Source organism: Prionailurus bengalensis, chromosome B1 (assembly GCF_016509475.1).
Source record: "Prionailurus bengalensis isolate Pbe53 chromosome B1, Fcat_Pben_1.1_paternal_pri, whole genome shotgun sequence".
Lineage (NCBI taxonomy): Eukaryota > Metazoa > Chordata > Mammalia > Carnivora > Felidae > Prionailurus > Prionailurus bengalensis.
This window is the reverse complement of record NC_057344.1, coordinates 2,729,253-2,742,981: the sequence shown is the minus strand read 5'-3', so window position 1 is coordinate 2,742,981 and position 13,729 is coordinate 2,729,253. Positions and strand designations below refer to the sequence as shown.

Below are 13,729 nucleotides of genomic sequence, written 5' to 3'. Positions count from 1 at the left end.
GTAATTTATTGTGGGGACGAGGAAGTCTAAAGGGCTTTCTTTATGGTGGAAATACTATCATTGTCTGAATACCTCATACAAAACAACGGTTGGTCTTTCTGCTTTGCCGCTGGCCAAAGGAGTCGGTAACAAATCAGAATCACTCACGGTAGAATCAGATTCTCAATATAAATTCTCAAGTAAAATGCAAAATATTTTGTGTTGTCACTGAAATGTTTGCAAGACAGAAAATGTGTTTGTGTGTGTGTGTGTGTGTGTGTGTGTGTGTGTGTGAGCAGAGGGTGAGGGTGAGCCGGAGAAGGGGGTGGGATGAGGCTCTTCAGGAGAAGGGGGTGGCATGGGGAGGACCAGCGGATCTCTCCCTGCCCATGGGGGACGCGGGGGAGAGGGAAGGAAGAACAAGCCAGGAAAACCCTTGTCAGGTCTCTGACCTGTGTGACCAGGGCTGCTCACCTTACAGAAACGCCAAGGGGAGAATGAGGTGGTATTTGGGGCCCACAAAGGGTCCTGTGTCTATTCAAGTCCCTTTTCCTCCCACAAGGCCCAGAATTCGGGCACAAGATTGGGGTTTCCCCTGCCGCCAGGCCAAGCAACCAGGGGCACTGCCTTCTGTGACGCTTTCATCGGCCCTAGTTCCTTAGGGCTCATTGGTTTCTGGGTTTCTCATGTTGTTTGCATATGAATGTGGACACCCACTTGGATACAACTGACCAAGTGGCCCCCTTTTCTCCACCATCTGGAGGAAACCATTTTCTGGCACCATCTTGGTTGACATTCCTTGGGGATGTCATCACCCAGACCACGGCCTCACTTGTTCACGCTTAGACGTTTGCTATAGGTTATCCCTCTGGGCATCTTTGAAGGTATTAAATAGAACCCCAATTGCCACGGCTTCTGAGGACCTCTGCTCTTGCCCCTCTCCCTTTGGAGAACTTTCACATTAAATATTTATTCCAGTCTTACTTTTCCCTTTACTCAGGTTCCACCCGTATGGTTTTATCACTTCCATTCCTTTGCAGGTTTGTTTTTTGTTTTTTGTTTTTTGGCGTTTTTTTTTTTGCTGCCACAACACTTTCTTGGCGCATTCGTTTTCAAAGTGTGAACACACACTCACACACACACATGTTCACTCACTCAGATTTATAAATATATGTCATCAGCACCTGTTTTAGGGCAAACATTATACTCAATAAAAATTGTGAAAAGACATAGTGCTTACAGTAAAAGAGCTGTTAGCCTACCAGGGAGAAAGAGATTCAAGTGATCAGGTTTTTTTTTTTTTCTGGTTTAACAGAATCAGATAATTCTAAGGCAAACCAAAGAGCATTTTCACAAAGAAAGAGGTAATCATACAGAATTTGGAAATCACCACCGCAGATGATATGAGCTCAAAGTAAACGACCGTTTCCACTGTAAATGCCAACAGTGAATCCTTCCTGACACAAGTAGAGTTTGTAAAAGTTAGTTCAGGTCATTGAAAACAATTCAGCTCATTGTAGGAGTGCAGTTTTTGGCGAAATGAAATGAACTTTAGTTGACATAGGCAGTGGGATTGAAATGGAGCTATGGATTTACAAGGTTAAAGGCATCAAAGACTTTTCAGAAATAGCCATCCTGCCTGGAATTCTAAAGGTATTCCAGTTAGAGAAGAATTTGCTTGTATTATTCAGGCAAAACACTTAAATATCCATATAAGTTTTACTTTTTGTTCGATTACAGTTAACATACAGTGAGTATTCTATTAGTTTCAGGCATACAGTACAGTAATTCAACACTTCTATATATTACTCAATGCTCATCAGGATAAATGTACTCTTAATCCCCTTCTCCTGTTTCCCCATCCCCCCCCACTTCCCTCTGGTGACCACCAGTTTGTTCTCCATATTTAAGAGTCTGTTTGTCTCTTTTTCCTTTGTTCATTTGTTTTGTTTCTTAAATTCCACATAGGAGTGAAGTCATATGATATTTGTTCTTCTCTGATGAACCTATTTCACTTAGCATTATTCTAAGTCCACCCATGTTGTTGCAAAAGGCAAGATTTCATTCTTTTTTATGGTTGAGTAACATTCCTCTGTGTGTGTGTGTGTGTGTGTGTGTGTGTGTGTGTGCACACGTCTGTGCACACCACATCTTGATCCATTCGTCTGTCATCGGACACTTGGGCTGCTTCCATATTATTGGCTGTTGTAAGTAAGGCTGCAATAAACATAGGGGTGCATGTATCTTTTCAAATTATTGTTTCTATTTTCTTTGGGTAAATTCCCATTAGTGTAATTCTTGGATAATATGGTAATTCTATTTTTAATTTTTTGAGGAATCTCCCTAATGTTTTCCAGAGTAGTTGTACCCGTTTGCATTCCCACCAACAGTGATGAGTATTTTTCTCCACACCCTCACCAACACTTGTTTTGTGTGTGTGTGTGTGTGTGTGTGTGTGTGTGTGTGTGTTTTAATTTAGCCATTCTCACAGGATTCTCATTTGCATTCCCCCAATGGTTAATGATGTTAAGCATCTTTTCATGTGTCTATTGGCCATCTGTAATTTTCTTTGGAAAAAGTGACTATTCGGGTCATCTGCCCATTTTTTAATTGGGTTATTTGTTTTCTTGGGGTTGAGTTGTATAAGTTCTTTATATATTTTGGGTATTAACACCTTAATGTATATATCATTTACAAATATCTTCTCCCATTCAGTATATTACCTTTTTGCTTTGTTGTTGTTTTTTTTTTTTTTGCTGTACGGAAGCTTTTTGATTTTGGTGTAGTCCCAATAGTTTACTGTTGCTTTTACTTCTCTTGCCAAAGGAGACACATCTAGAAAAGTCTTTCCATGGCCAATATCAAAGAAATTATTGCCTTTGCTTTCTTCTAGGATTTTTATGGTTTTAGGACTCGCACTTAGGATTTTAATCCATTTTGAATATCCATTTTGAATCCATACAAATTTTGGACAATCATTTCCTTTAAAAATACTTAAGAGAAACAGACCTAAGGATTACTTTCAAATTAGCAAATCCTTTTCACATTTTATTCATCATTGATATTATTGTAACAATACTGAAAAGTCCATTTTTTCACTTTATTCGCACTTAGTACTGGTAAATTACGGATAGAAGATTCAGTGAGATTTTTGTAACATTTGGATATGTCTGATTCAACTATGATAAACCTATATAGAATTTGATTTCTAATTTACTTTTAAATAAGTAAAATTATTTATTAATATCATTCTGAAAAAGCTCTGATTTCTCCAGCTAAGTCTTCCAGGCTCAATAAATTAATCAGCTCAGTTCTGAATGTGGTCGACTGCCTTGGATGTTCATATATGGAGAAATGGAGTGCCAACTTTGTAAAATTCATTTCATATATTATTTTACTTTAGTATATATATATATGTATGTGTATATATATACATATATATATATACTCACATATATTAAATTTTGCATACATTTTCAGCATATTTGCAGATCGCTTGAAGTCCACCCCAAGAAAATGGCGCGGGCGACACCATTACCACTATTATCACTGTTATTACATTTGTAGCTCCTGCTCTGTATTCAGTAGTTACTATAATTCTAGGCCTTCTCCTAAGAGCATGAAAAGATGGTCTCTTTTAAGATCTATTAAACATTTGTCCTGACAGTATTAGTGCAGTCTGCAGATAGATGCTGTGTGCCTGTAAGTCCAGTAACATACAGAATTCTTATGTAGGTGTGTTTCATAGAGAGGAAGGGAATGGGGGCATACGATTTTCTGATCGTTTGTGCCCAAGCTCGTTGTCAACGTCTCAATTCTATTCCAAGATTCTCAGAGGAAATTGAGACAAACGACATGTAAGATTCTTCTACGCAAGTGCTCATTTACCTGATGAAGATTTTCCATCCAAGTGAACCGTGCAACTTCTTGTGGGTGATTTATCTGTTTCTATCACAGCGTCACTGCACAATCGCCAATGCACCTGCAATGAGGCCGCCGAATGCATTTTCCATGCATGATCATCCTCCTGTGACTATGTGGGTAGTAGAGAAGAGCACCTGAAATAATAGGCCAGCGGCTTCTGTTTTGCAAGATCAAGTTCAGAGACAAGGGTCTTACCATTAAAAGCAAACGTGATCTGATCTGTCGTGAAAACAATGGTGATGCTAATAAGTATGTTTCATTTCCAGCGGTGATTTGTCCTGGCATCGAAGCTCAGCTCCCGGAGCACGTCACCTGGAGACTGGTTTCGGGGTCACTGAACGAGTATGGAGCTCAGGTCGTGCTGAGCTGCAGTCCTGGCTATTACCTGGAGGGCCAGAGGCTGGCACAGTGCCAAGCCAATGGAACGTGGAGCCTAGGCGACGAGAGACCCAGATGTCGAGGTGAGTGACCAGTGCACTTCCCAGGTCAGGTAGCCATTCTGAATTAGTGACGTCACTGACCGCCACCTTTTCACCCCCCCCCACTGTAAGTGATTGCCCCTATGGATTAATAATGTAACCAAATGGCGTTTCTCATCATTATAATGATGAATATGGATTTTTATGTGACATACTTAAAATGTATGATGGCTGGGTTAAATATTAAAAGTTCTATTTATCAATGATTGCATTGTATACATTTTAAAATATTCGAATACTCCGATATTTCAGATCAACTCAAAAACAAATCCAGGCCTATGTTTCAAAAGATAACTCCTTCCATGCACTGACTATTCAAACCCTCTAATTAGGATCTTGGGAAATATTATTTATGCTGAAGATATTGTGTTCTCAAATAATGACTATCTTGAAAAGGGAGATTATTATTCTCATAGGTACAAGATAAGCAATTAAGCCTTTGAGTGGGTTTTATAACAAATATGAATAAATAGAAAAATAAAACAATATTAGTATTGTTCAGAACACTATTTGACTCAGATATATTTAACACATACTCTTTAGTGGGTTGTTCAGAGGAAATTATCATGCACAGAAACAAGTAGTCAGACCAGTGTCAAATTTATCAAGCACACAGCTTAATAAGAAGAAACCAGAATAAAATAAGAAAAATGACAAAAGAATGCTTTGTTGTCTTTGACATAGCCATCCTAATTCAACTTTGAATAGAGCCAACGGTAAGTAAACATGTATCAAGCGCTCAGGCAGGAGCACCAAGGTAAGTTAGGGAGGGTCAGTGAACTTGAGGACCTCTTCCGTAGTCCGAGTGCATGACACCACCAGGTCCCCAGACAGCCCTGCCTGAAGCCTGTTGTCCAGAGTAATCATTAACGGTTCCCTTGCCTTTGTCGCAAGTGTCCTGGTTTGACTTCATGCATACTGAATTTCCTCCTTGTTCCTCTCGGTCCGAATTAGGGAATCCCTTCCTTCCCACATCCACGCGGGTCTCCCTTACAGGCACCCACTGCAAAGCTCCATGGTGTGATTCAGAGACTCAGTCACTAAGCTCAGCGAGGAGAGTGGAGGCTAAAGGACTGGGGAGCCTCTGCCTTTTGCCTCTCTCAGACTTTCTAGGCAACATTCCGTCAGTTTCGATCCAGAATCAGAGTCTTTAAAGTAGGCGCACGTAAACTTCTTGGAAGTGGGGAGTTCACGCGGGGCTTCTGCGGATGCAACCGTCCAGTCTAGTTTTTGCTGGGCTTTCTTGTTGCCTGGTGTGCCTGGGGAGGATGGTGTTAGTGTTAGGTGGGTATTTGCTATGCCACAACAGGTTACACTAAAGTCCCAAATCTCCATTCCAGAAGAACTGACACAGGGAGACTCGTGTTTAGAAGAATGTTTACAAAAACCGGGGGCAGGGCCGGCCTGATTATTGAACCAAACTCCTTAGCAGGAGGTTTCTACTTCTTTGGGGGGAAGAAAGCAAAGTTGAGTTTCTACCATCCATAAATTGTGTATTTGCCTCCATTCTTCTGAAATTCTAGAAAGTCTGTCTTTCTGGCTTTAACATCCCTCAGTCTGGTGATCCCAATACTAAGTTTGGTCCAGGAACAACGGCCAGAAATCCATATATCTGGAGATCTCTCCAGCCAACTTGGCATACAAATGTAGTTTGGAAATTGTCAGCCATTCATTGGTATGGGTTGTTGTATCACATCACACTTTGATATTTATCTATCTCAAATATCAGGGACCTGTGGCCTTTTCCAGAATCAGTGGGTTCCAGTGAAATCACTGATTGCTGGTTTTTTTTTTAATCATTATTTGTAGTTTTCATTCCGGTGTGGCCAGAGTGAGTCCCTTCTCCCTGGTTTCTTCATCTTCTCCTTATGATGTCTTTCAAGTTGTCCCTGTTTTCTCAGGAAGACAGGATATTTTATGCTCATCCTGAGTGTTTCTTGACTAAACAAGGAATCAGCCATTCTCCAAGGAGCTCTGGAAACTTTGGGTGGAAAAGGGTGTTAGAGACCAGCATCCAGCGTCTACGCCCACGGGTGTGCATTATGCTGTTCGTATGATCAGTGGGTACGAAAAGCTGACCAAGCTAGCTATTACTTTTGTGACCAAACTGAAAATGTTGTTTTTCTTCCCCCAAAAAGACTTGATATGGATATTTTTGATTAATTTTTATCCCTACTGATACACGTTTTTTAAGTTAAAATAACTTAAATAACTCAGGGCGGTCATGACCCCAGGGGCAGCTGAGTCATGTTTGAATATTTTCACTTTGAGCAAGGCCTTCTCTTTGACTTATAACCAGGCATCTTGGCGTCATTCCTCGGGGCCTACTAAAGCAATTCCAGACTGTGGTCTACACAGCATGCCTTCACATACTTAACAGTCACCTGTCCTGTGACGCTGTCTTCACGATAAACCGCCCCGAACCATCCACAGTCATGTCACGTCATCTGTTTGTGTTCATGTTCATCTGCACATTCAGGAGGACTTTTCCAGGTAGAACATACCGGAAAGTCCCTACTCTTGACCTTATATTTATTTGCCACACTCACTAACACTATCCGTATTTCTGACCGGAAAGCTGGCCTTACAGGTCTAGAAACACCATGTCACAGCATGATTTTTTTTCTAAGTTGAGGATTTCAACATGCACATAATTGTAGAACTGAAGGCAAGAGGAAGGACGCTGCCCTGGGGGGAGAGACACCCATGGCTTGTGATCCCTGGTCACAGTGAGGGGAGGCGGTGTGGACCGCACAAATACTTGGGAGGAGAAAACAACATGGAAACGAGGCTCTACTTGGATGTTTGACAAAGCGTATGTGTATACGTGGTGTATATGTGTGTTGTGAGTGTGGTGTGTGGTGTGTGGGGGGGTGGTGTGGCGTGTGTGTGTGTGTGTGTGTGTCGGGGCAGCTTCTCCAAGTGAGTGTCGCTGTCGCCATTGCCGTGTGGGTCCCCTGCCAGCTGAGCCCCCATCGCCCCGCTGCCGACAAGCCGCGGCCGTGCTCCCTTAGTCCTCCCTACAGGCTGGTGAGCCTGACGGAGGACAAGCCCCAGATGCCATGGGCGCAGGGACGTTTCCCCGGAGGTGAAGGAACGGCGGCCATAGAGCGGGCTCGCCATCCACCGAGGGTGCGTTCCGGCCCCAGGGGACCTCATGGCCGCTAGCGCGTTTCTGACCCTGCGGACATTTCAGGACATGGTCTAATTATGCTGAGTGGCTGCGTGTGGATTTTTAAATATCCTAACTCAAGGCAAAGCTCGCAGTGTGTTTGGGAAGGGCTTAGTGGAAAGTTCATGATAAATTAAAAAAAAAAAAATTAACTTCTGCGGGAATCCGTTGACATTCGGCCCGGGCACGTGTTAGCAGTGTCGCTGCACATGAGACACAGCCCTACGAGTTGAGCGATCCCAGAAGCTGGAACTTCAACAACAATAACGTTCCGATCATGACCTCCCCTGTCCGAATTCCTGCTGAGACATCCTCCCCAGGACACACGCCAGCTGCCTGTGTCCGTCTGTCTGTTTGAAATGGAACCACAGCGGGGACCCCTCAGAGTGAGATCGGCTCCATTCAAAACCTTGGTCTACGTGGCACAGCCGTAAACGTTGTCGTCCCTTGAATCGTCAATCGAGGCGTTCACACGGATTCAGCCCACGAAATAGGTCCCCAGGTCAGTTCCGCGTCAGTTGGCCCCGACCGAGCCCTGATCCGGTACCAAGTGTCCCTTTGGCACTTGCACGCGCCCTCTCGTTAGAGCCAGCGCGTGGCTCTGCGGGCAGGCGTTGGTAGGAACGCGTAAGAGAGGAACTAAGGAGGACCCCGGAGTCTTGGAGGAAACCGGCCTCCCCATAACCGGCAAGCCGAGGACTGAAGCTGAGTAGCCTGGAGCCAGGGTCTGTGTTCTTCGCTACATTTGCTGCCTCCGATCAGCTCACTATCGTTAAGAACTCCGTAACGATCAGCTACCCACGGCCTGGGCCCTAACCCCTTTACGCAGAGTAACTCAGCAAGTCCTTGGTGCCCTCAGAAGAGTCTTCAGACCCTTGGTCGTGACCCGTCCAAAACCACACGTAAGCCTCTGGGAACAGTCAGCCTTGATGACTCCATGGTCCCAACAAGTCACACAAGTACTTGGAGGGAACGGGGAGCCAGGCCTCCCGTTGACACGGGCGTCCTGTTTTCATCACGCGTCACTTAAGTGCGGCTGACGGCCCCGGGCACGACTGCTCCTGTTCTGCAACAGGTGTCCGGTGGCTGCCTCGTGGCTCTCGTGGCCGATGCACATGGAAGGGCGGGCGGGCGGCCCGCGCGCTTGACTGATCTGCCCCCCGTGGCTGTGTCCGTCCACCGCACGGTTTTGGAATCCTCTCTAAGCACGCACGTTTCCATTCCAAGGGCGTAAGAGGAGGAAAATTAAGCCTCCTAGATAGTTGGCCTGTCTGACCCTAACCAGACATCCCCGTCCCTGATAAGAATTAAGGCTGAGGATTTTGTCATGCTTAAGCAAGAGAATAACCCGCAGACTTGAAGTAACATTTGCTTTTTGTTTGCCTTCCAGTGATCTCGTGTGGAAGCCTCTCCTTTCCGCCAAACGGTAACAAGATTGGCACACTCACAGTTTATGGGGCCACAGCTATATTTACGTGCAACACGGGCTACACCCTGGTGGGGTCTCACGTCAGAGAATGCTTAGCAAATGGACTCTGGAGTGGCTCCGAAACTCGCTGTCTGGGTAAATCAATCTATCATCTGGTATTTCTTTAATTTAGCTAAGCCTGAAAAATAGACTGTGGTTGGGCAAGGCGTAACACCTCTTGCTATAAATGTTCCAACAGAGAAACTAAATCCTACCTGCGGTCTTAGGGCTACACTTCACACAGCAACTTCTTTAAGTATCGAAAGGGATTATTTTTTAATCTGGCCAATAAATGAAAGTCGCATATTGCCTTGAGTGACTTAGAAACTATTTTCTACATTGCTGAGGGTGTCATCGCAACTTTATGCCATCCGTTTAGGACACACAAAAATGATACTCAAAAATACGACATGCTTTATCTTTAAAAGAAATTTTACATTGTGTCAGTAAGTGGAAGTGACTAGGATCAATCAGCATAAGTACAATGAATTATTTCGAGAAGAGTGTGTGCTCAGTCACGTGTGCTTCCTTCGCTTAAAGATTAAAATTTTCTGCATGATAATTTTAAAAAATTGAGTTGAAAATCTTTTTCGTTGAAAAAAAATCTAGTGAATAAACATAAGAAATTGTTGAATTGGCAGCTTCAAGCACGGACTTACCATGCTCCTGTAGGTCTCCAAGTAATCTTTAAAATATGTTAACTGCCTTTTGTCCTTTTGACCTCTTTGTGAGACCTCAATAATTTTGTAATCACTCAAAAGCTATAGAAGCTGGAAAGTTTAAGCCTCTGACTCTCCATGGGCTGGAAATCACTTCAGGAATGAAGCCAGGACCAGTAAATTTTGAATAGTAAAAATCTGGTCTTTTTACTTGAGATAATTTGAAGAAATGCTCAGGAGAATTTGGGGGAAAAGAGAGAGAGAGAGAAAATCAATCTAAATAATAATTCCAGAGAAAATCAACCAACAAAAGGAGTTTCTTTCTCACTCTTATTCATGAAAGGACACCTGCTTTCTTTCTTTTTTTTTTTTTTTCATTCTACAGAGAGGGAGAGAGAGAGAGAGTGAGCGAGCAGGGGGGAGGGGCAGAGGGAAAGAGAGAGAATCTGAAGTAGGCTGCATGCTCAGCCCAGAGCCCTATGCAGGGCTCGATCTCATAACCGTGAGATCATGACCTGAGCTGAAATGAAGAGTCAGGCGCTCAACCAACTGAGCCACCCAGGTGCCCCTGACACCTGCTTTCTTTAAGTTACTGTCATACCTATATGGAAGCTGCCAGCATACCCTGTGTGTGTAAATACATATGTTGTTGCTGAGTGTGGTCAGTATGGTTGTCAGTAGACTGTGAAACTTCCTTGGAATGTGTGTGGGATTTTGTGTTGATAGTCACTAGTGCCTCTGAGATTTTCTGTGCCTTCCTACGTGTCATTATAAAATGTCTGGTCATTGAGTACCACTGTCCGTAAGGCGGCCCTCCTTCGGGGTAGCTCTTCTCTGTTACCTTGAGTGACAGACACTTGGTGCTAGGAAGGCAACCAGGTGGTCTAAGAAACGTACTTGTCTGCTCTAATTGCGATAATGGAAAGCAGTGACAATTTACATTTGACTCGTGACCTACTGGTTACAAAAGCCTCATGAGGTGAGATGGTTACTGTGGCCTCAGGGAGTTTGAGTGGCACAGTTTCTATAGCTGACATCCTGGGGTCTGCTGGGGCCTCGTTGATTCCAAAGAAACCTTCACTTTTTCTCTGGTGTTCTTCTTGACCGCGGATAAGGACTTCGAAGTCGAAAGGTCGAACCACCGGTGTGTTGTATAGTTGTCTGGGCCAGTGTGCCGCAAAGTATGGCTTAGGTACGGTACAATATGTCTTAGAAGCTTTTGGGAGAGGGAGTGTTCTGAAGGAATGGAAACTGAAAATAAAGAGGAATAAAACTGTCTGGAAAAGAATATATAACACGTTAGCGTAGGAGGACCTAGATGTAAAATATAAGGAATGATAAAATTGGAAGAGGCAGAGAATATGAAAGAAAAACAACTAGAAAAATATTAGATAGGACACATTGCCACATATATTTGTAACACAACGAGTAAAGGATGGGTAATGCACTTAGTATAAATATTTCAAAAGTCAGCGAATGCAGTTGCACAACTACCCCTGCGACTTGAAAGTGTGATTCGTGATACAGGCACACCTCCGAGATAACTGTGGATTTGGTTCTAGACCAACACAATAAAGCAGATATTACAATACAGTGAGTCAAGTGTATTTTTTGTTTTCCCCATGCACATAAAAGTTATATTTACGCTATACTGTAGTCCGGTAAGTGTGCGATAGCATTACGTGGAAAAACAATGATGTACAGTTGACCCTTGAACTACATGGCAGTTAGGGGCTCTGACTCCTCCCTCCTGTCAAAAATCTACATACAACTTTTGAGCCCCTAAAAACTGAACCTCTGATAGCTTATCGCTGACCAAAAGCCTTACTGATAACATATAAATGAACACGTATTTTGCATGTTATGTGTAATATATACTGTATGCTTACAATCAGGTAAGCTAGAGAAAATAAAATGTCCTTAAGGGACACCCGGATGGCTCCGTCAGTTAAGCTCCATCCAACTCTTTATATATATATATATATATATATATATATATATATATATATATATATATTTTAATTTATATTTGAGAGAGAGAGAGACAGCACGAGTGGGGGAGGGGCGGAGAGAGAGAGAGAGAGAGACACAGAATCCTTAGCAGGCTCCAGGCTCCCAGCTGTCAGCACAGCTCCCGATGCGGGGCTCGAACTCCTGAACCATGAGATCATGACCTGAGCCGAAGTTGGATGCTCACCCAACTGAGCCACCCAGGTGCCCCTAGCTCCATCCAACTCTTTTTTTTTTTAATGTTTTTTATTTATTTTTGAGACAGAGAGAGACAGAGCATGAACGGGGGAGGGGCAGAGAGAGAGGGAGACACAGAATCGGAAGCAGGCTCCAGGCTCTGAGCCATCAGCCCAGAGCCCGACGCGGGGCTTGAACTCACGGAGCATGAGATGGTGACCTGAGCCAAAGTCGGACGCTTAACCGACTGAGCCACCCAGGCGCCCCTCCATCCAACTCTTAATTTCAGCTCATGTCAAGGTCCCATGGTTGTGAGATCAGGCCCCACGTCGGGCTCCGCACTAAGCGTGGAGCCTGCTTGGGATTCTCTCTCTCCTTCTTTCTCCGTGCCTCCCCTGTGTCTCAAACTAAATAAATAAGCAGAGAGAAAATTTATTAAGAAAACCTTAAAGGACAGGAAATACATTTACAGTACTGGATTTCTGAAAAAAATCCACGTGTATGTGTACCCACACAGTTCAAACCTGTGTTGTTCGAGGGTCAAATGTACACGCCTCAATTTAAAAATACTTCATTGCTAAAAATTGCTACACAATCCGAGCTTTCAGCTGCTCACAACCTTTTTGCTGGTGGAGAGTCTTGCCTCAGTTGTGATGGTTGCTGACTGATCAGGATGGGGTCAGCTGAAGGTCGGGGTGGCTGTGGCTGTTCCCTAAGATGAGTCAGCGTGGAAGTTTCCCACATAGACCGGCTCTTCCTTTTATGAACAACTTCTCTGCAGCATGTGATGCAGTTTGACAGCATTTTGCCCGCAGTGGGACTTCTTCCGGCTTTGGAGCCACCGTCTCAAACCCTGCCGCGGCTTTCTCAACTCGGTTTATGTTGTGTTCTCAGTCCTTTGTCGTCATTTTAGTGACCATCACAGCATCTGCCCCAGGACTAGATTCCATCTCAGGAAACTTCTTTCTTTGCTTGTCCCCATGAAGTGTCTCCTCATCTGTTCAAGTTTGATCGTGAGATGCGGCCCCTCGTCCACCTGTGACTCTCGTTCTCTGGCTCCTTCCACCACGTCTGCCTCTACTTCCCCATGAAGTCTTGACTCCCTCAGTGTCATCCATGAGGCTTGGAGTCCACTTGTTCCAAACTCCTATTTATGCTGATATTTTGGCCTCTTCCCCTGAGTCACGGATGTTCTTAATGGCATCTAGGGTGGTGAGTCCGATCTGGAAGGTCTTCAGGTTACTTTGCCCAGATCCATGAGAGGAATCACCATCTATGGCATCTATAGCCTCATGAAATGCATTTCTTCAGTAGTAAGATGTGAAAGTTGAAATGATTCCTTGATCCACGGGCTGCGGAATGGATGCTGTGTTAATGGGCGTGAAAACCGCATTCGTCTCCTCGTGCGCCTCCATCAGAGCTCTTGGGTGACCAGGCAGAGCACAGGCAGGTAGAGCACAGGCAGAGTCGATGTAGCCCAATTCTGAAGGGCCCGCGGATTTTCAGAATGGTACGTGGGCATCGGCTTGCACTTAAGGCACCGGCTGCGTTAGCCCCTGACAACAGCGTCAGTCTTCCTTTGAAGCTCTGAAGCCAGGCATCGACTTCTCTCTGGCGGGGAAAGCTCTGTAGCATCTTGTTCTAACAGAAGGCTGTTTCACCGACACTGAAAATCTGTTGTTTGGTGTAGCCACCATCACGAATGATCTCAGCTAGATCTTCTGGAGAACCTGCCGCAGCTTCTGCATCAGCACGTGCTGCTTCACCTTGAGCTTTTATGCTACAGAGACGGCTTCTTTCCTTAATCCTCACCGACAAACCTCTGCTGGCCTTTAACTTTTCTTCTGCAGCTGCCTCCCCT

The 13,729-nt window shown here is 44.3% G+C and overlaps 1 protein-coding gene across 2 annotated transcripts in view; it reads left to right on the top strand.

Moving 5' to 3' along the window:
• The window catches only part of CSMD1 (CUB and Sushi multiple domains 1), a 2,022,422-nt gene that overhangs the window by 1,934,649 nt on the left and 74,044 nt on the right, over positions 1 to 13,729 (top strand). For both annotated transcript variants that reach the window (XM_043557450.1, XM_043557440.1), the window contains exons 51-52: positions 4,170 to 4,364; positions 8,945 to 9,118. In XM_043557450.1, coding sequence (XP_043413385.1) covers positions 4,170 to 4,364; positions 8,945 to 9,118 — 369 coding nt within the window. The remainder of the gene's footprint in view (positions 1 to 4,169; positions 4,365 to 8,944; positions 9,119 to 13,729) is intronic.